Here is a 22,996-nt window from a genome sequence, read left to right as displayed (position 1 = left end):
TCAGCCTCCCTGGTAGCTGAGATTACAGGTGCCTGACACCACGCCCAGCTAATTTTTGTATTTTTAGTAGAGATGGGGTTTCACCATGTTGCCCAGGTTGGTCTCAAACTCTTGACCTCAAGTGATACCCCCGCCTTGGCCTCCCAAAGTGCTGGGATTACCACTGTGCCTGGCCCCAAACCTTTATTTCTATAATCAATGCCTATATATATCCCTTTTCCCCTGATGTTTACAAAACATGACTTAAGGTTTTGTAAACATCAGAGAAAAGGGATATATATAGGCATTGATTAAGACATGCTCGTGCAAACACATATTTGTTACCATTTTACTTTAAAACAATACTTTAAGCTTAGCGCTAAATAATATAAAAAGTATTCAAATATGTTATGATAGAGTGCCTAGTATGATGCATGAACTCCGTGAGATAGGCAAAATATTTGTAACAGTGGTCCCCTCTGGGACACATTCCAAGGCCCACCTTGGATGTCTGAACCATGGGATTAGGAACCTGATTGCTGTCAATGGGAACTTGTTTCTGTTCACGTCTTCTACTCACAAACTTAATGCCTTTTCCATTTTAACTAGGCATTTATCACACACCGTGGCCATAATTTTTGTAATTTGCGATGGGACAGCAAAACTAACACAGATTCCTCTTTCCTTCTTCACAATTTCAGACAGAAGACTTGTCCTTCCTGTAGATCTCAGCAATTTTGGCACATGATATTATTCCTTTCCTTCTTAAGTTGAGAACTTTCTCTTTTTCACTTAAAGGAAGCACTTTACAGCTTCCCCTTGGCATATCCAAATTGCCAGAATCACTACTTTTGCACTTTGGGGCCAGTATGAAGTAAAATAAGGGTTACCTGAACATACGTGCTGCCATACCGCAGCAGCCCATCAGATAACTGAGACAGATGGTGACTAAGTGAATAGCAGACAGGTAGGACAGAAAGTGTGGAATCACTGGACAATGAGATGATTTTCGTCCTAGGCAGGACAGGGCAAGATGGAGCAGGACAGTACAAGATTTTATCATGCTACTCAGAATGCTGCACAATTGAAAACTTATAAATTATTTCTGGAATTTTCCATTTAAAGTATTTTCAAACCACAGTTGACCATAGGTAACTGAAACTGCAGAAGGCAAAACTGTAGATAAGGAAGGGACTACTGTATTCTACTTCATACCTGTAGAAACTACAAATCAAAAAAAGTTAAAAAAGGTTAAGGAAATTACTCTGGACACAAACCTACAGCAGCTTAACTAGAACACAATCTCTAAATGCAACATTCTTTCAACTATATAACACTGCCTCACATGATTTACGGCCTAAACCACAAATCAAGCTTCAGTTCTATTTAGTTAACCTTCAGTAGAATATCAGATTTCATTTGTCAAACACTTTCAAAAATTCTGAAAGAATTTATTGGCACTTGTAAAATCTGAAGTTCAAATTGAAACATAAACTTTAACAACATTAAAATATAAAACGCTTATTTAACTACACTGAGCCTTAACATAAAGTTTCAAGTAATTTAATTAAGCTAATATAAAGGCATAGTTACCAAGTGATATACATATAAACATTATAATAATCTTGCTATGTCTGGCTTATTAAATGCATTAATTAAAATCATATTTCAGAACAGTACGTTTTAAAAGTAAATACCTTTAGTGCACTAAGAACGGCAGTAAATATGTTAAGCTGCACAGCCTGCTGGCGGACACCTTTAGCTTGTTTAACACATTCGGCAAAGTGATCCAACATTTGTAATCTATAACAATAAGAAAAAAATCACATTAGTGACAAATTTTATTCAAATATGGCTCAAAAACCGATAAGAAGAGTACAAGTTAATTGTTTAGCAAATAATTCCCCACGCCATCTCTTTTCTATTTCATTCCCACAGCTGGTCCAAATCAGATCTCCTTCTCCCAAATTATTATACAGACATGCGGTTATTAAATGGAACAAGGCAAGAGACTAGATACTAAGTTTCAATTAACAAAATAAGGTCATAATTGCAGTGGTCCTCAACATCAACAGCAGTGTCCAACAAAGCGCCTGGCATCTAGTAGATGCTCAAGGTTTCTCGTACAGATAACAATCATTAATTATGCATCTCTGTGGAAGATTTTTAAGTTAGAACATTTTTAATGTAGTATAATTCTTTTTCCTTTTTTAAAAATACTCTTAGAGAGAATAGTACCTCATGTCCTAGCCTCCAAAGCTTTCAAGAAAGTTCAAAAAAGATTTAGCTTTGGCTAACTTTTTAAAATGTAAAAAACCAGAAGTGAATTGTTCTTTGCTTTAACACAAAAAAAGAATCAGTTTATAAAAAAAAAAATCCATGGCCATCTTAGATGATTTTTCTCTCTTTTTCTTTTGAGATGAAGTTTCGCTCTTATTGCCCAGGCTGGAGTGCAACGGCACGATCTTGGCTCACCACAATCTCCGCCTCCCAGGTTCAAGCAATTCTCCTGCCTCAGCCTCCCGAGCAGCTGGGATTACAGGCATGTGCCACCACGTCTGGCTAATTTTGTATTTTTAGTAGAGACCGGGTTTCTCCACGTTGCTCAGGCTGGTCTCGAACTCCTGACCTCAGGTGATCTGCCCTGAGCACCTCGGCCTCCCAAAGTGCTGGGATTACAGGTGTGAGCCACCACGCCCAGTCTTTTTTTTTTTGTTTTTTTTTGGAGACTGAGTTTCCCTCTTGTTGCCCAGGCTAGAGTGCAATGGTACAATCTTGCCTCCCTGCAACCTCTGCCTCCTGGGCTCAAATGATTCTCCTGCCTCAGCCTCCTGAGTAGCTGGGACTACAGGTGTTCGCCTCTACACCCAGCTAATTTTGTATTTTTAGTAGAGACAGGATTTCACCATGTTGGCCAGACTGGTCTCAAACTCCTGACCTCAGGTGATCTGCCCACCTTGGCCTCCTGAAGTGCTGGAATTACAGATGGGAGCGGCCCATTTCAGAAGATTTTGATAAAAAGAGAGTGAGAGAGTATTCTTCTAAAAAGAAATGATGTGAAACAAAAGAATCCAAGGAAGTTGGATTTAGTACTAAGACAATTATAACCTAAAGTTGGTAATAAAATCTCCCTGAAGTCGCTGTAATTATGGATTTAAAGCTCAATTTACAATAGTCCACAGGTCTCAGGTCAAAGCATTCTTCAAAATTCACATGAAGATATAGGTTCAGATGTAAGTGTACACATGTACATTTTGATGTGCTTTAAAAAACTTTTAAAAGTAAGTACCTTTAGTGCACTAAGAACAGCAGTAAATATATTAAGCTGCACAGCCTGCTGGTTAAAAACCAAAGTAGGATCACTTCTAGCTTTTTACCTTTTTAATTTACATTGTATCATGAGCATCTTCTATCAAAACACTGTCTCTACACAAATGGACTTTCTATTATTTATCCACTTATCCTACTATTGGATATTTATGTTATTTATTATGTTAATATTTTAATAGAATTTATTTATACTTCATCTTATTCTATAAAAGCAATCATATAGAATTAAGATAATCCTGGATTTCAGTTACAACTTTCATAGCTAGTTGTATAACCTTGGGTAAATCAAAAACTCTTAGATATGGAGTTCCTTAAGATTTAAAACCAAAATGTTAAAATAGATGCTTTATAAGATTCTTCCAACTTTAACATCATTTAACATTTACATGGCAACCAAATGTTCTTAAAGGTATTTGGGTAGGGTAAAGTTTCATATTTAAACTTTTTTCTCCTCAAATGAAAAAGAAATTATATCAAGTAACCTACATATTTAAAGATATATTTTTTCTCCTCAAATTAAAAAGCAATTAATCAAGTAACCTACATATTAAAAACATTTTTTATTTTGTAATTTTTGTAGAGATGAGTGTCTCACTATGTTTCCCAGGCTGGTCTCAAACTCCTGGCCTCAAGCAATTCTCTTGCCTTAGCCTCCCAAAGTGCTGGGATTGCAGACATAAGCCACCACACCAGACCCAACAATATTTCTAAGGCATTTTAATTTTGTAAAGCTTTTAAGTTATCTGTGATGATCTTGTATTAATTCATTTCTGTTTTCCTTTTGGGAAAATCACAATATGCAAACTGCCTACTAAAGCTAGGAATAGTGTCTGTGGAAACAGAATATAGCAAACCAAAATGCTTCTATTACAAAAAGAACCAATTATGTTAGTTTCCAAGTTTTAGACTTGAATCATCTCACAAATGCTATTAGGGAGTGGAATTTTCACCCATTTACTTCTTCAACAACAAAGTCAACAGGCTTAGCAAACTGACGTCCTTAATTAAAGATACAGTCAAGACCTACTTATAAACTATCAAACGAACTATTATAATGCATTTTTTTTTGCCAACAGTTGTCATTTCTAGCATATATAATGAAAATTTTGTTAAGGAATACACAGTCCACAATGCAACCAATATCAGATGCTAGTTCACAGGGTCAAATCTTACATACAGTCTCAAATTATATGGAATTTGCATGCAATTTTTTTCATCATGTATGTGTCACTTATGTTAGTAAATCTGTAAGAGTGCTGTTTAAGTATTATAATAACTCACTTTATTGCAGAGTTAACTGGGATGAGAAAATCTACTCTTTGTTTAATATAATATGTATTTAACAAAAATTACCTGACTGACTTTATACTAACCGGTGTTTATAAGAAACATGAGGAAACACTACACCAAAAAGGGCCACAGAGGCATCAATGACTGAGACTCCGAGAGGGAGGGGACCAGGTACCGCTTCTCCAGCAGGGATCCGTAAATAAATGGAGGAAGGATCATGTTCCAGAGCCCCACTTCCTGATGCACTGTTTGGCTGGAGCTGCAAAAGAGTGATATAAAAATTATTCAAAATCTACTTTAGGAAATCCACTTATTAAACATTAGGAATGAGGATTACAGCAGAGGAAAAAGGAGAAAAGGCAACAAAAAAAGAATGATTGGATCCGAACATTTGAAAACAGACCAAAATGTTAATTTGGTCATTAAAAAATCATCAGTAACACCTTCTACAATTTTAAGAAAAGCTTTATTCATTTGAAAACATGTTTACACTACCCACCTTACTGCGTGAACAATATAAGCAAGAACTTAATCCCACAAACAATTATTTTAAATGGGGCTTTAATCAGTCTTTTTAAAAAGTACATAAGAAATAATATATTCAGTGGGCGAAAGTTCTAAATCTTCAACCTACTAACTTATTCCTTTCCAACCTGTCCCAAAACAAAACTAAAACAAAATACCAAAAACCAAAAAGCCAATTAAAACTGATCTTTATCACAGCCACCACAAGGTATCTAAATACAAAGAATATTAAATAAAGACAATTTGCCAAATTCTAACTCTTCTTGTTTAACTTTTTTCACTACCACCAGGATGCCATCTTTAAGTGTCTAAGAACACTAAATGGGGATTAAACCTTTCTATACACTACTTTCTTTTTAAGTGACAGTGTGTAATAGGACCATTGTTTCAGATTAAGTATTTCATTTCCCTGTATGGTTTATTACCTGGTCCTCAATTGATTTATGATCAGTTTCCTGAAGCCAAGAACCAAGAAGAACACTGTCATCATAATGGCAGAGGGATCTGAGGAGGGAAGTAGTTGTGTTGGCTGAATTGTCAGTCAAAGTGAATTCCGCTACCAATTCTCTAAGAAGTGCATTAAAAGATCCTAAAAAACAGAACTTCAGATCAGATTAAAAAGAATAATTTTTGTGAAAATTATAATCATTGCCCACAAAGAGCTGCAACATGTTCAACAGGAATAAAAAAATTAGGTCTTTGTTCTCTTCTTAAAAAAATCTATATTTAAATGCTGGTTTTAATATACAATAATGGTACTTCCTTTCATATACTGTATTGTGTCTTTCTGCCCAAATTATTTAAAATAACCAAAAAACTCAAATAGAGGAAAGAGAGGCACATGCCACAGCATGCTTGTAGTCCCAGCTACTCAGCAGGCTGAGGCGGGAGGATTGCTTGAGCCTAAGAGATTGAGACAAACCTCTGCAACACAGCAAGACCCTGTCTCAAACATACACACAAAAAAAGATACTTTATTTTAAATATATTAAATGTGATATGATGATTATTTACTATTTATTGCCCAATAATATATAAACAATGAACCACAGCACACCAAAATTCCTGGGCATGATGATACCAGAAATAAATCAATGGTTTATTTACTATTAATATTTTATATAATATTTGATTTCTCCCTCCAGATCCTTGAATTATTGGCTATATTACAATATATAGGAAGCATATTGGCTATATTACAATACATAGGAAGCATTAAAAGTGCACACTTTGGGCCGCGAGCGGTGGTGGCTCAAGCCTGTAATCCCAGCACTTTGGGAGGCTGAGACGGGCGGATCACGAGGTCAGGAGATCGAGACCATCCTGGCTAACGCGGTGAAACCCCATCTCTACTAAAAAAATACAAAAAACTAGCCGGGCGAGGTGGCGGGCGCCTGTAGTCCCAGCTACTCAGGAGGCTGAGGTAGGAGAATAGTGTAAACCTGGGAGGTGGAGCTTGCAGTGAGCTGAGATCCGGCCACTGCACTCCAGCCTGGGCGACAGAGCGAGACTCCATCTCAAAAAAAAAAAAAAAAAAAAAGTGCATACTTTGAAGATAAACCAGCTAGATTTGAATCCAAGCTCTGCCACTTAACTACCTCTAAGTCTTGGGTAAGTTAAGTTTCTTTAAGTCTCTCAATCTGAGATTCTTCATCTATAAAATAGGACTAATGGCCTCATAAGTTGCAAAAGAGTCAAAGAAACTAATACATGCAAAGGGCTAAAAATGAGACCCAGAACACAGTAAGCAGTCAACAAGCGTCAGCTACTCTACATGAAGAAAAATAAAACGGTGACCTTCCTTTGCAAAGTAAGTCCACGGGAGAGCCTTGGTCAGACTCCATAACACAGTGAAGAACTGTAAAGAAAAATTTTTATCAGATACCACAAATGTTTAATTTACCTTCATAAGTTTTTGGAGGTAACAAAGCCAAGATATCATAAAGTCTTAAACGGACCATTGCAGCACTGGCTTTCAGATGAGCTCCATGGGCTTTAATTACAGATGGAATGCTAAAATATCAAAAACATAGTTGGTATTGGCTTACCAAAATATGTATTACTTATACATTTTTTTAGCAATGTATCAATGTACTGCCAAAGTACACTGATAAGTAAACACTTTCATTTTAGCTTATGTTGTGATCTTCACTGTAACAAAAACACTTTAAGATACAACTGTATTTCAGTCCACACCATTGCTGTAATTTGTAAAGTTGTATTACAAAAATAAAGTTGTATATGTTTCCTAGATGATTCTAGAAGAAAGCACAAAATATGGCTGAGAACTATAATATATATATTTAACATATATTTAATTATATATTATAATTTGCTATATATTTTATATATATATAATTTGTTATATATTTAATATATAAAATAGGATGTGAACTTGTCCTAATTGCTTACTTACTGTGACATCATGGTCATGGCACATTCAATAGGGGTCATCAATTTTCGAATCACATCTTCGGTTAGGAGCTCAGGACAATGTGCAACAAAGCTCCTCATGGCTAAAATGTTTAAAAGGACAGATTTGGAGTAGCTTTTGTGAACATGAATTTACAAAATTGTATAAATATAAAGGCAGTTTTAATATTTAATTATTACAACATATAAGGTTCTGAAACCACGTCGAACCAAAAGAAAAACTTGCAACAACTACAAAGAAAAATCATGGAAAAGGCTAGAAAAAAGGTGGACAGAAAAATGGAGGAAGAGAAGGTACCGGTTAGAGAGATTTCTGTAGGTGGAAATCAGAGGACTATAATCCCATAGGAACTCAGATGACTACAAAGAAAGAAATTTTAAGGCACTGTTTATAAACATATACATTTATGTGTATAAACAATGCCTTAAAATTTACATGAATTTTTACATATATTACATATATTTTTGCAATTTTTACAGATACGTATGTGTGTATGTGTGTGTGTGTGTATATACATATACATATATATCTATTTCTTTTGAGACGGAGTCTCACACTCACCCAGGCTGGAGTGCAGTGGCGGGATCTCGGCTCACTACACCTCCACGTCACTGCAACCTCCGTGTCCCAGGTTCAAGCAATTCTCCTGTCTCAGTCTCCCGAGTAGCTGGGACTACAGGTGGCCGCCACCACGCCTGGCTAATTTTTGCATCTTTAGTAGAGACGGGGTTTCACCATATTGGTCAGGCTGGTCTAGAACTCCTGAGAGTGATCTACCTGCCTCGGCCTCTCAAAGTGCTGAGATTACAGGCGTGAGCCACCACACCCAGCCACTACATATATTTTCGCATTTTGAATTTTTACATATATTTATGTAAATATATACGTATACAAACAAAAATGGTCCAGTGAGGAAAGAATATTTTTATTGGCCCTTTAGCAATAGAGCCAAGACTAAAACACCTCCTGGATGTGTGAGTAAAGGTGCCCCCTAGCCTGGCTGCCCTTGTGGTTAAATGTATATCTCTCTCCCAGTTTGGAAAAAGAAGTACTTTTCACCCTGAGATAAACCAAAAAAGAACTGGGACATCCAATGTCATTCTAGTTCTCAAATGAAACAAAACCTGAGTGTTTCCTGTAACTCCCAGACAAAAACAACTGTATCTGTAATTTTTGTAATGTTGACATCTGAAAAATATATTAAGGTTTGGAGATTTGATAAAGATGTAAAAAAACAGCTGTTTCTCCATTATGAAAAGACTAACTGCAAATGCAATCACTTTGGTAATTCTGAGTTTCTTTTTCTTTAAATAGCTATTGGGTTGTTTTTTTTTTTTCACATGGTGACTCAGTGCTTCTTTGACAGGTAAGATAGCAACAAGTGGGAATAAGAGGACTGGGTTCTAGTTCCTGTCTAATCACCAGGTCTAAACACTTTTTCAGAGTCTCAGTTTCATTTTTATTACAAAATTAGCAAACTGAAGTAGATCATTTATAAAGCTTCTTTTTAAATCTAAAAGCCTATGAATTTATCATTACCTAGTTTCTTTTACTTTATAAATATTTTAGTAATATCCTAATATTGTGAAAGCACAATCCTTTCAGTTCTTACCACATAGGGCTCCAGCACGACCTTCCAAAGTTACCTGCCAGGTAAAAGAATCGCCTCGGGCCTTCTCAGCTTCCAATTCCTTTAAGGAACGTGGGAAAACATTTCGCCACAACAACAACATCTTGGGCAGATGGTAACGAACGACAGACGGTCCTAACCAAGAAAATGAGAATATAAAACCATGTATATGTAACAAACCTTCCAAACAGGTGTCAAGGAAAATGAGCCCAACACAAACTTTATGTAACTTTAGAGACGAAAATAGAGTAAAATACTGATATTTAACAGTATCTGTCATTTCACTCTATTTTTATCTCTAAAATTACATTATTTTCAAACTTCATTCACTGATTAAAATATAGATCAACGCATAACAAAATTCACCTTGAACTATCAATACTTTCAGAATCCAAACATAAATACACAAAAAGCAATTTTTAAAGGATTACCCAACTATATTGAGAATGGTGGATTGCATATTATCAATAAAATACATCTGGGACACATTCTATGAGGTCTTTTTCATATATATATGTATATAAACAGATACACCCACTCCCACACACATACATATACATATTCCTCAGTTTTGGGGGTAATTTACATGGCCAATTTAGTTTCATGGAGAAGCAATATATTCGGACCTAGGAATCTATATTTACATTGCTAAGTAACTCATTTAACATACCACTTAACATAAACTCCTGGAAATGAGTTGCAACTTTTTATTTTCTTCAGAAAAGAAAAGTAGGTCAAACTATAATTTCCAATAGACAGATGCTTAGATCTGTATCATAACTTTGTAGTACACATATACACACACTTTTTACAGCAGCAGCTAAACATATGAACTAAAATGTGAACATAGGCCATCACAATAATAGGTATTTTTGTACTATGTACAAGTTAAATTTTGCCTGTATTGCCTATTTGTCATACTACTTAAGAGTGAAACACATTAAGCGTTACCCCAGAAAATACCAACACCAATTAAATGTGACTTTACCACTCTACTAAAATCACATTGCTGGTTTTCACTTAGGGGATGGCATTTTTCCTCATATTTTCATCTCTTTTAAACACTAAACTCATCAGGTAGACAAAGGTTATTCTGATGGTAAAGGTGAAACTTTGCTAACAACTTTCTCACTAAATGTACTTAAGCAATAATTACCAAAAAGAGAAATCTACTAGCAAATGACGAGGAAAACATCTTTACCATTTTTACAACTTCAATGAAAATCTAGAATGTGAAGTTTAATACTTTTAAATTAAATTTACTTTACAGGCTACTGACGGTTATAGTGTGACAAAATCCTATTCAAATATAATTATACCTAAAGTCATAAGTGCTCCAAGTAAAAGCCAGCCAGCTTGGGTGCGCTGTAAAGATAGCCTGCTATTTTGGGCAGCAGTTCGTAAAAGATCTTCAGCAATACTAACTACCATCTGCAAGAAAAGTTTAGAATTGGATTTTAATTCAAAGAAGTTACATTAAATAAGGACACAGATAACTAGCATACTTTACTTAAAAGAAGTTGTTGGCTGGGCGCGGTGGCTCATGACTGTAATCCTAGCACTTTGGGAGGCTGAGGCAGGTGGATTGCCTGAGCTCAGGAGTTCAAAACCAGCCTGGGCAACACGGTGAAACCCTGTCTCTACTAAAAAATACAAAAAAATTAGCTGGGCATGGTGGCGGGCACCTGTAGTCCAAGCTCTGCGGGAGGATGAGGCAGGAGAATTGCTCGAACTGGGGAGGCAGAGGTTGCAGTGAGCCGAGATCGCACTACTGCACTCCAGCCTGGGTGACAGAGTGAGACTCCGTCTCCAAAACAAAAAAAAAAACACACACACACACAAAAGAAGACTTTGTCCTTTCACGTTATTAGCATGTTTTGAAGACATCAAGACCTGGTCAGTCTTGACTGAAATGATGACTCTGAAGAGACCCAGAACAGTGTAGTAGTTAAGGACAAGCTCCAGGGCCAAATGCCATCTCTGCCATTTACTCGCATTCTCATCTACAACAACTTAGTTCCATCACTGGTAAAAACAGAAATAATAGGAATGCCTATCTCAGCCTTGCAAGGATAAAATAAGTTAACATAGCATCTGTGCTACTACTTTTGTCATTTCATCATGCGACAAATCCACTTCTCATTTTTCCTGTGTCTCCTAAGACGGTAAGCTCCAAAAGATTAGCTTATTTATTTGTTTGGTTTTTAGAGACAGGGTCTCACTCTGTCACCCAGGCTGGGGTGCAGTGGCACAATCATAGCTCGGTGTAACGTGGAATTCCTGGGCTCAAGGGATCCTCCTACCTCAGCCTCCTGAGTAGCTAGGACTACAAGTGTATGCCAACATACTTGGCTAATTTTAAAAATTTCATTTTTTATTTTTTTGTATGAGAGGGTCTTGCTATGTTTCCCAGGTTGGTCTCAAACTTCTGACTTAAAGTGATCCTCTAGCCTCAGCCTCCCTAGGCATTGGGATTACAGGTCTGAGCCACCACGCCCAGGCAAGGTTAGCTCAATGGGAGATGCATAACAGGAGTTCGACAAATCTTTGAACGTGGAATAATAGTGCCAATAATGATAGCATTTATTTAGTGGCCACATGGGCTACACCTGTTCTGAATGCTTTGCTGTATTAACATCCACACGGAATGGCTAGTATAGACTTAAATTTGGTACAATTGAATGAGCCGGGAGATGAAACTCTATGAGGTTAGCAAAGCAAAGCCTGCTAAGCTGAAAAAGGCCAGAGAAGGAAGCAAGATAACTAGTCTAATCAGAGCAACAGGAAATTAGAATGAACAGACGGAATGAAGTCAAATTACAAGATAGCAGTTTATCAGACAAAGGAGATTATATTTTACTCTCTGAGTACTGGGTAGTCCCTAAGGATCTCTGGGCAAATGTAAAATATGAAAGTGGTGTGAGGAAGATGGCAGGTGTGGGGAAGACAGAAAGTCTAAGGAAAATGAGAAGAATGAGGAAGCAACTGTTTGACAAAGTGAGAGGGAAGTCTGGATTTCATCGGTAGCTATGCAACTCCTATGAATGGACCTGGGCTTAATGTCTCAGAAAAAAATAAAAATTTAAAACTCTAGCCCCAATCTGCCTATGTAGGGTTTCACATAATATTTATATAAACACTTAAGATTACTGAGAAGAAAACCATGATAGTAATATAAATAGAAAGAAAGCAGAAAAAAAAAGCTACTCATATTTTTATTTTATTTTATTTTCTGAGACGGAGTCTTACTCTGTCACCCAGGCTGGAGTACAGTAGCGCAACCTCAGCTCACTGCAACCTCCGCCTCCTGGGTTCAAGCGATTCTCTTGCCTCAGCCTCCCAAGTAGCTGGGATTACAGGCATGAGCCACAATGCCTGGCTAATTTTTCTGTATTTTTAGTAGAGACAAGGTTTCACCATGTCAACCAGGCTGGTGTCAAACTCCTGACCTCAAATGATCCACCTGCCTCAGCCTCTCAAAGTGCTGGGATTACAGGCATGAGCGACCATGTCCAGCCATGATTTATTAAAACTACTCAGTTTTTATTAAACATTATCAAAATGCTAAATATGACAATAGCATATTCTCCTAACATCTTTGAATATATAGCAATGTGAACTTTTATTTCTAAAAGCTGAAAGAAAAGCTCTGACTTTCAAATAATTACTATATTAGTATAAGGTTGGGTTTTTTTTTTTTTTAGAGACAGTGTAGGTCTTGGTCTGTCATCCAGGCTGGAGGACAGTGGCATGTTCATAGCTCACTGTAACCTCAAACTCCTGGGCTCAAGTGATCCTTCCAACCCATCCTCCCCAGCAGCTAGGACCATGAAGCTTGGCTAACTTAAATTTTAATTTTTTATAATGAAGGGGTCTCACTATGTTGCCTAGGCTGTTTTTTATTCTTTCCCTCTAAAATAAATTATAACATGTTACTATACTTAGACAAAATCTATTATCCTTACATCAGAATTAAATATCAAATTATAATTAGGGTCTGCTAACCCTATAGTAAGAACACTATGTTTTACATTAACATAGTAAAACTGTTATTTGACCATCCCATTCAACATGAAACACAGCAGCATTCCTATGAAGACCAAAGCCCATGTGACAACATTCACATATCTAGGATCTCCATCATACCTTTCCTTTGGCATGAGGAATGCCCAAAGGACACTGATGTACTCCACCTAACAAAGCAGCCATTGCAAAACTATATCCACTAACAGCTTCTGGTGAGGTCTTCAAGTTGTTGAGCCGCTCTGCACACCTGTCTAGAAATGGTGTCAGCTGGAAAGGTAATGCCACAGCCACACAGCGCAAACACCATGCAGCAGCAAGTCGGGCAGCCATGCTTGGATGAAGCAGCACTGAAGTCACAATCTCCAAAAGCCCTAAAAAAGAAATACTCAAAATATTACTCTTTAATGAAGCCAAATTATTTCAGAAACTCAAAGACTACCTAAAAAACAATAAGAAATCACAATCACCATGATTTCACCCATATAGATCCATAACTTTGCCTAAAACTACATATATTATTCATAAATAGTAGAGTACTTCAAAGGAACGTTTTCTATGAAGAACATAGTACAATTATATCCAATGTTGATGTAAAATTTAATAGAAGTCTTCAACAAATTTTAGTCAATTTTTATTAAAAAACTACCACGATTGCTTTCGATTTCTGTTCCAAAACTTTATTTAACCATTTAATTCAATATTCTTAACAAGGAATCTTTTTTTTTTTTTTTTTGAGACTCGCTCTGTCTCCCAGGCTGGAGTGCAGTGGCACGATCTTGGCTCACTGCAACCTATGCCTCCTGGGCTCAAGCAATTCTCCTGCCTCAGCCTCCCAAGAAGATTACAGGCACATGTCACCACACCTGGCTAATTTCTATATTTTTAGTAGAAACAGACCTTCACCACGTTGACCAGGATGGTCTCGAACTCCTGACCTCAAGTGATCTGCCCACCAGGGCCTCCCAAAGTGCTAGGATTACAGGCATGAGCCACCGCGCCCAGCCTATCACAATGAATCTTAATTTAAGTAAAACCTGATGATCTGAAGTGCTAATGATGATGATAAGCAACTAATCAGGAATTAAATATCAATCACACTTATGACTGAAAAAAGTGAAAGAAACATGCTAGGAAGTAACTGAATGTCAAACCTATAGATGCTTCTTGAATAAGAGGGGATGCAGTGGCATTCAAGCTCTGCACCAGGCTCCCGAGTTCCTGGAGGGCACAGACCATCACATGCTGGCTTGCTGCAATGTCTGCTGCACCAGATTTGTTTTCTCCACTTGTGTCATTCACTACTGCTTCTGGAAACACAAAATCATGTCTTTGACATAGGAGAACTGAATGGTTTTTTTGGTCTACACAATTTATGATTTTAGCCATACCAGTTGATGTCTCAGTGTTAAAAACTATGCAGTTATTTCTCAGTGGAAAACTTGTAGAACTAAACACTGAAGTGACTTAAAAACACTGTTTAATGGCTTTATAATAATGCTAAAATATACACTGAGATATCTTTGCTTCCAGGAATACAACCTGATTTTAGTGAGCGGCAGCAATCCAGTTTGTATAAAAGCACAGATACCGCAGAAACAAGACTCGGGTTCAAATCCCAATTCCACTAGTTTTATTAATTATGTGACGTTGGGCAAGATATTCAACTTTTCTGTCCCAATTTCCTTATCTGTTAACGGGCTTATATGCCTATTTCAAATGGTACTGTGGTGATTAAAAAGTCAGTGCATATAAAGAATTTAACACAATGCTGCCCATAATACACATTCAATAAATGTTAGCAGCTATTATTACTTTATTACCATTGCTACTTTAAGTGTTCCAATATATTGGAGGTATCTGTCAAATTACTGACCAGAAAATGGATCTATAAGGAAAATGACTTAAGAACTTCTTACTGGAATGCTTCTGAAAGTTCCATTAGCCTTGCTGCCCGCTACCCCAACCTTTTAGCTTCCCCTAGAATTGAAATGTGTTTGACAAGAGACAATTAAAGATCCCTTGCCAAATTACTAATTGAGAATACATTCTGGCCCACAAATCCCCAGTACGTATCATTGTATTTAATTCTGCTTTCAGGACTTAAAAAAAAAATCAAATAACGAATTTATGACCTTAACATTAAGAACCTTTAAATGATAGTAAAACTTTCTTTTTTGCATCATTATGACTTAACAGACTATAAAATACTTAATACAGAATAATAGGATATAACAGATTAATAAATTGAGGACTGTAATTAAATTTTTTTTTTTTTGAGACAGAGCCTTGCTCTGTTGCCCAAGCTGGAGTGTAGTGGTGCCATCTCAGCTGACTACAACCTCTGCCTCCTGGGTTCAAGCAATCCTCCCACCTCAGCCTTCTGAGCAGCTGGGACTATAGGTGTATACTACCATGCCCAACTAATTTTTGTATTTTTTAGTAGAGACAGGGTTTCACCATGTTGGGCAGGCTGTTCTCGAAGAACTCCTGGCCTCAAGTGATTGACCCATCTTGGCCTCCCAAAGTGCTGGGATTACAGGCATGAGCCACCATGCCTGGCCAAATAACTCTTTTGTTTTTAGGTATTTCTGGACTTGGAAAAGCATAAACTCTAGCTTTTGACTGCTAAGTTTAAGCTCCCTGTGGACAGGTGCTGTATGCATCTGGCTTGCTATTTTACTCCCACTATTTTGTGCACTAAACATTTCCTCAGTGAATCAACATGCAAATTATTCTTTAAGTTGTGAATCTAAGACAGATGACTATTTTAGCATATCTAAGGAATGATATCTCATTAAACACTCTTTAATTCACAATTCATAATTTTCAGTTAGCTCTATACATTTAAAACTAGTTTACTGGCTGGGTATGGTGGCTCATACCTGTACTCCCAGCACTCTGGGAGGCCAAGGCAGGTGTATCACTTGAGGTCAGGAGTTCAAGACCAGCCTGGCCAATGTGGTGAAACCCTGTTTCTACTAAAAATACAAAAATTAGCAGGGTATGTGGTGGCACATGCCTGTAATCACAGCTACTCAGGAGGGTGAGGCAGGAGAATAATTTGAACCCAGGAGGTGGAGGTTGTAGTGAGCTGAGATCGCACAACTGCACTCCAGCCTGGGCAGCAGAGCTACACTCTGTCTCAAATAAAATAATATAAAATAAAAAATAAAACTAGTTTACTAAGTAAGCCATTATCAACAACAAAAACTACAACTATTTATGTGTTTTTTCCACTAATTTTATAAAACATTTAATACATATATATCTGAAAAATAAATTATTGATGATATTTATTCATTAAATCCTTATTCCAAAAGACCTCTATTAGGCAATATAATTTGCCTTATTAAAGTTAGTATATACTTCTAATAGTGAAAAAACTAAACTGTCTTTTAGAATTTATATTTTGCCTTGCTTTTATTTTTTTTTATTTTTTATTTTTTTGAGACGGAGTCTCGCTCTGCCGCCCAGGCTGGAGTGCAGTGGCCGGGTCTCAGCTCACTGCAAGCTCCACCTCCCGGGTTCACCATTCTCCTGCCTCAGCCTCCCGAGTAGCTGGGACTACAGGCGCCCGCCACTGCGCCTGGCTAGTTTTTTGTATTTTTTAGTAGAGACGGGGTTTCACTGTGTCAGCCAGGATGGTCTCGATCTCCTGACCTCGTGATCCGCCCGTCTCGGCCTCCCAAAGTGCTGGGATTACAGGCTTGAGCCACCGCGCCCGGCCCTTGCTTTTATATTTAGCTTATAACTGGATTAAAAGCTCCATGAAGGCAGAAACTTTATCTCATTCATTATTGAAATCCCGAATTACTGCTCTGCAAATCTCACTCAGTAACTATTTGTTAAATTGAAAAATTTATAAAATTGATACTTTTTAGAAAAGAATTTCTTGTAATTATGTATAACTGAGGTTTCACAGTGCATCTTGTGGGGGCTAATAACCATCTGTAATTGTTCCTCTCTAAGTTTTCATATTAAGCCTATGAAGGGAGGAAAAGAAACAATAAAAATATATGTTTATAAAACAACAGGCTCTAAAAGCAGAAAGATCACAATATATTATTCTTTGAAGACAGCAACCAATGTGCTGCTGCATGCCAGGAAAGTTATAAAACCAGCAAAGGTGCTAGAAATAAAACAGAAAACACAATCTTACCAACATGCCACCCAAATCTTTAAAAACTCTATTTCACTGTAATTATGTGATTTTAATATCAAATAAGAGTAGTCAATAAAAATAAGCATGAAAACACATAGAAAGATAAACTAATCAGTCCTATCGATATTTATTAAGAATAATAATAAAGAACTAAATGACTAAGGTAATCAACACACACAATGATACCAATTCTTACCTACGGCTTTCATTTGTTTTCCAATAGCTTGGCAGATTTCTTTGGCAGCTGCAATCTGGGCTTTTTCACCTAGCAAACTGCCCACAGTAGCTCTTAGGATAAAGGAAACACATCGTCTTGAATACACAGCCTCCACATGTGTTTGTGTTGCCCGAGGATGGGAAACCAGATCAAGTACATGGGACAGGAACGTGGCAAAGCTGCGCTCCAACCACTGACCACCCAATGTTGTCACAAAAACAACGTACGCCTGTAAATAGAGGAAGGGACAACTTCATATATACTTACATCACTGAACAGAAATCAAAGATAAAGCAACTACAAAAATAAATGATAACAGCATGCAGAATAAATTATATTTGAGACTAAAACAGAGAAAATTTAAACTTGAGATCTTTTTACTACTTTCGGAATAGGAATTATTAGTGAAGTATCTTTGACTAAAAAACAGTTCTTAAGATAACAACTTCATGAAGAACACAAAGGGACAGCAGTGAGAGGGAAGGGAAGCTGAATTTACCCCACTGATCGGGAAGGTAACAGGTTACAGAAACAAGAAAACCTTAACATCCTAAAGAGCTATAAAATCTTACTTACGACTTTCTCTGTAAGTTAAAACATTGTTTACTAATATTTTATACTTATTCCGGGATCAAGGTACAGTCACGATTTTGACTATGATCACCATTTCATCTTATTAGGTGTTAAGTATTATTAGATCATTAACCATAACCTCGTATCTGGTGTTGCTATTTGAAATTATAATTCCAAGTCAGATATAATCTTATAATTACATTGGTGACTAAACACTGACAGAAAATCCAATCAAAGCATTAACCAATATTTTTAGGTACAGGGTTGTTGGAGAATATTAAAATCTAAATGCTCAAGCTACCTGAATATAGTTTCAATGAAAACTGAGTTATTTTATATCTGATTTTCTGTTAAGCAAAACATAGGAACTTTAAAGATATTTACACAAATATAGTAGACATAGGTTTATTTATGTATCATTAAATATCTACTCAATTTCCATATAAGCATGTAATTTGGAATTTGAATGTAACTCATTTATTTGGTAAAAGAAACATTTCGAAAGAAACCAGACAATATTAAAAATCTCTCTGTGAGCTGTTACTTCATAACAGTCTTCCATGAAGTTTCATAAGTGATATGAACAAAATCTTTGTTTGTTTGTTTTTGAGACGGAGTCTCCCTCTGTCACCCAGGCTAGAGTACAGTGGCATGATCTTGGCTCACTGCAACCTCCACTTCCCTGGCTGATGTGATCCTCCTACCTCAGCCCCGTGAGAAGCTGGGACTACAGGTGTGCGCCACCATGCCTGGCTAATTTTTTGGTATTTTTAGCAGAGACAGGGTTTCATCATATTAGTCAGGTTGGTCTCAAACTCCTGACCTCAGGCTATCGCCCACCTTAGCCTCCCAAAGTGCTGGGATTACAGGCATGAGCCACCACACCCAGCCAAAATTATTTTACACATATGTGTTACAAACCTGTGTAACTCCAACTCTCACTTCACGATTAACGGACCCTCCGACTTTTAACATTTCTCCACCGCTCTTTAAGAAACCTGACCCACCACGCAGAAATCCTGTGGCCATGAGCTCTAAGACTTCATCAAATGTTGCTCGCTTCACATTCTGACGCATTACTTTCAGGAAGAAAAATAAAAGTATGAGCAAATATATTTCTGCGGCACTCTAGCTTAATAATTCAAGTAATTATTTTTAAGGATATGTTACTACAATGGGGAAATGGTTTAGTATCCTTATAATTTTTTTCTTAAAACTTTCAATGTACTTGTAAACCTGAATTCAATTCCAAAGCAAAAAATGCTCAGAAAAATGGAAAGAGCTAGAAATAAAAGCAATTCAATAAATCTATGCAAAACAGTCTAATAATAATGACAATACTGTGTGTAACACAATAAGGACAAAGCGTACCCACAGCAGATACTACTAACTGATCTCAGTTCTCATTCCCACCTGAGGTGGACACAAAAAACTTTTCTCATCACATTGCTTTCTATACAGCAGTTACCAATAGATTAAAATGTTACTGGGAATGCAACTGAATCAGCATCCCTGGTATAGAGTTTCATATTTTATGAAGTCCTTCCACATACAGTAGCAAATGCAATCCTCACAAAAATTCTATAGAGGAGGTATAAAGCTCATGGCTAAGAATGCAAGCTTTGGTATTTGGCTGCCCGGGACATGAATTTCATTTCCGACACAGAACAGTTTTTAGAAAATTAGTTACAGAATCTCTCTAAGTCTCTATTTCCTCATCTATAAAACAGTAATAACAACAGTACATATAATTCACAGGGCTTTTAGGAGGAACAAATTTTGTAATACACGTAATTCAGTGCCCGGCACGTAGTCAGCACTTCAAAACATTACATCATCATCATAATCTACTGAAATAATTATCATTAAAGATGAAGAAATCAAAGCTCAGAGAAGTGAAATAGGGTTTCACAGTTAATAAATACAAGAGACAGGACTTGAACCTAAAACATCTGGTTCTGTTTCTATGATACAGAGGTGGGGTAGAGGTGAGGACAAGACCGGGGCAAGGTTCACTCAGCATCTGCTCACAGGCACCCCTGAGATATCTCTACGGAACTGTGAAGCAAAGCAAGAGTAATTTGAAAACTCAATGCTGCCTCTGATTCTGTTTATAATGATAATCAGGAAAAATTAAAAATTAATACTGTGGTACAAACGGGGATCTACTCATCAGAGACTGAAAAGAAATAGCAAATAAAGTGCCAGATTCCAGTACTTTATACATTATCCAAAATCATTTCATAAATCTTATATGCTTGTATGTCCAGCATAATTTCTAGATATCCTGTACATTATCATCACAAAAAATGTGACTATATCAAGGAAAATGTCATTTGGGTTTTTTTTTTTTTAATTTTTTGAGATGGAGTCTGGCTCTGTCACCCAGGCTGGAGTGCAGTAGTGTGATCTCGGCTCACTGCAACCTCTGCTGCCCAGGTTCATGCGATTCTCCTGCCTCAGCCTCCTGAGTAGCTGGGATTACAGGTGCGTACCACCATGCCCGGCTAATTTTTTTTTTTTTTTGAGATGGAGTCTCGCTCTGTTGCCCAGGCTGGAGTGCAGTGGCACGATCTCGGCTCACTGCAAGCTCCGCTTCCCGGGTTCATGCCATCTTCCTGCCTCAGCCTCCCAAGTAGCTGTGACTACAGGCGCCCGCCACCACGCCCAGCTAATTTTTTGTATTTTTAGTAAAGATGGGGTTTCACGAGTTAGCCAGGATGGTCTCGATCTCCTGACCTTGTGATCCACCTGCCTCGGCCTCCCAAAGTGCTGGGATTACAGGCGTGAGCCACTGCGCCTGGCCAATTTTTGCATTTTTAGTAGAGACGGGGTTTCAGCATCTTGGCCAGGCTAGTCTTGAACTCCTGACCTCGTGATCCAACCGTCTTGGCCTCCCAAAAGTGCTGGGATAACAGCTGTGAGCCACCGCGCCCAGCCAGGTTCTTTCATTTTATGAAAAAGTAGACAAAGATACTTAAAAATTTAAATCCATTACAGTGACCTGTCTATATGTAATAACTAATTAGGTCTGTTATGGTCTAAATCAAGGGCAAACACAATACCTGTTGCCTGTTTTGGCATTAAAGCTGTGGCCATGACTGTTCCTAAAAGTTTAGACACTGCCACTCGTACCCCATAATTTGAGTTTTCCAAAGCCTTAAAGCAGAGAGTGGCTATATTTTCTAGTTCAGCAGTCCACATAAATACAGCTTCATTCTGTAGTTCTAGTAGACACTGGAATTAAAAACAAAAAAGTAAATAACATCCTACAACATCTGCTTCCAGATATGGAAGAGCAAGAACCAGACTCACCGCCTCTCTTGAGATAACCAAAACACTCGACAAAATAAATGAAACAAGTTTTCAAGACACTGGACCTCAGGCAATGAAGCATTTTAAGGTATCCTTAAGAGATGAGGAAAAAACAAGATGAACCCTACAATTGTCCCAGCCTACTGCTTTGAGAGAGTTTCCAGTTAGGAAGAAACATGTAACACTAAACTACCACATTAGAAAAGAAGAACGGTCTCAAATCAATAACCTCAGCTTCACCCTTAAAAAACTAGATGAAAGAGAGCAAATTCAACACAAAGTAAGCCGAAAAAGGAAATAATAAAGGAAATTAATGACTAGGAAACTGAAAAATAATAGAAATGAAACCAAAGCTGCTTCTTTAAGAAGAGTAATAAATTTGATAAATCTCTAGTCAGGCTGATGAGGAAAAACAAAACAGTAAAAATACAAATTACCAAAATTAGAAATGAGAGAGGTCAAATCACTACAGATTCAACATGTTTTAAAAAGTTAAAGAGAATATGTGAACAACTTTATGCCAATAAAGTTGACAACTTAGAGGAAATAGACAATTTTCTCAAGAAGAAACAGATAACCTGAAGAGCCCAATATCTATGTTAAAATTTGATTCTGTACTTCAAAATCTTTCCCTCAAAAAAAACTCTAGGAGATGGCTACACCAGTGAATTCAACAAAATGTTCAGGTAAGAAATAATACCAATTCTATACAAACTCTTCCAGAATATTGAAGAGAACTTTCCAACTAATCCTATAATGCCAATATCACCCTGACGCTGAAACCTAACAAAGACACTACATGAAAAAGAAACTATATATCCATATCCCATATGAACACAGATACACATTTCTAAACAAACTTCTAGCAACATTAATAAAATAATATATAAAGATAATACATCATGACCAAGTGAGGTTTATCTTAAGAATGCAATATTGGTTAAAATTCTAAAACTAATCAATGTTACTCAACACATTAGCAAACTAAAAAAGAAAAATCAAATCATTATCTCAATAGATGCTGAAAAATGATTTGACAGGCACATGTCACCACGTCTGGCTAATTTTTGTAGTAGAGATGGGGTTTTGCCATGTTGGCCAGGTTGGTCTCAAACTCCTGACCTCAGGTGATCCTTCCGTCTTGGCCTCCCAAAGTGCTGGGATTACAGGTGTGAGCCACCATGCCAGCCTAGATGTTGACATTGATATAATTCATGATTTTATTCATATTTTCCCAGGCTTATTTGTATTCTGTCAAGATCTGTACATTTAACATTACAAGATGTTGCTAAGAGAAATTAAAGACCAAAATAAATGGAGAGATATATCACGTACTTTCATAGGGTGGAAGACTTAATATTGTTAGGATGGCAATTCTCTCCAAATTCAATGCAACCTGAATCAAAATCCCAGCATGGTCTTCTTGTAGACACTGACAAACCTAGACTAGGCAAAACAATTTTGAAAAAGAACAAAGTTGGAGGACTAACAGCACCTGATTTCAAGACTTATTAT

At 37.1% G+C, this 22,996-nt stretch overlaps 1 protein-coding gene across 1 annotated transcript in view; it reads right to left on the bottom strand.

The window, feature by feature from the left end:
- HEATR5B (HEAT repeat containing 5B) overlaps positions 1-22,996 on the bottom strand; it is a 105,230-nt gene that overhangs the window by 72,417 nt on the left and 9,817 nt on the right. Inside the window, exons 6-17 of the mRNA XM_011967636.1 lie at positions 21,232-21,403; positions 19,088-19,245; positions 17,573-17,822; positions 14,366-14,521; positions 13,335-13,585; positions 10,508-10,619; positions 9,171-9,323; positions 7,541-7,640; positions 7,028-7,137; positions 5,550-5,713; positions 4,683-4,858; positions 1,677-1,782 (exon numbers count right to left, since the gene is read on the bottom strand). Of these exons, the coding sequence (XP_011823026.1) occupies positions 1,677-1,782; positions 4,683-4,858; positions 5,550-5,713; positions 7,028-7,137; positions 7,541-7,640; positions 9,171-9,323; positions 10,508-10,619; positions 13,335-13,585; positions 14,366-14,521; positions 17,573-17,822; positions 19,088-19,245; positions 21,232-21,403 (1,908 nt within the window). The remainder of the gene's footprint in view (positions 1-1,676; positions 1,783-4,682; positions 4,859-5,549; positions 5,714-7,027; positions 7,138-7,540; positions 7,641-9,170; positions 9,324-10,507; positions 10,620-13,334; positions 13,586-14,365; positions 14,522-17,572; positions 17,823-19,087; positions 19,246-21,231; positions 21,404-22,996) is intronic.

This window comes from Mandrillus leucophaeus, unplaced genomic scaffold, assembly GCF_000951045.1.
Source record: "Mandrillus leucophaeus isolate KB7577 unplaced genomic scaffold, Mleu.le_1.0 Scaffold805, whole genome shotgun sequence".
Lineage (NCBI taxonomy): Eukaryota > Metazoa > Chordata > Mammalia > Primates > Cercopithecidae > Mandrillus > Mandrillus leucophaeus.
This window is presented reverse-complemented; position numbering and strand designations above follow the sequence as displayed.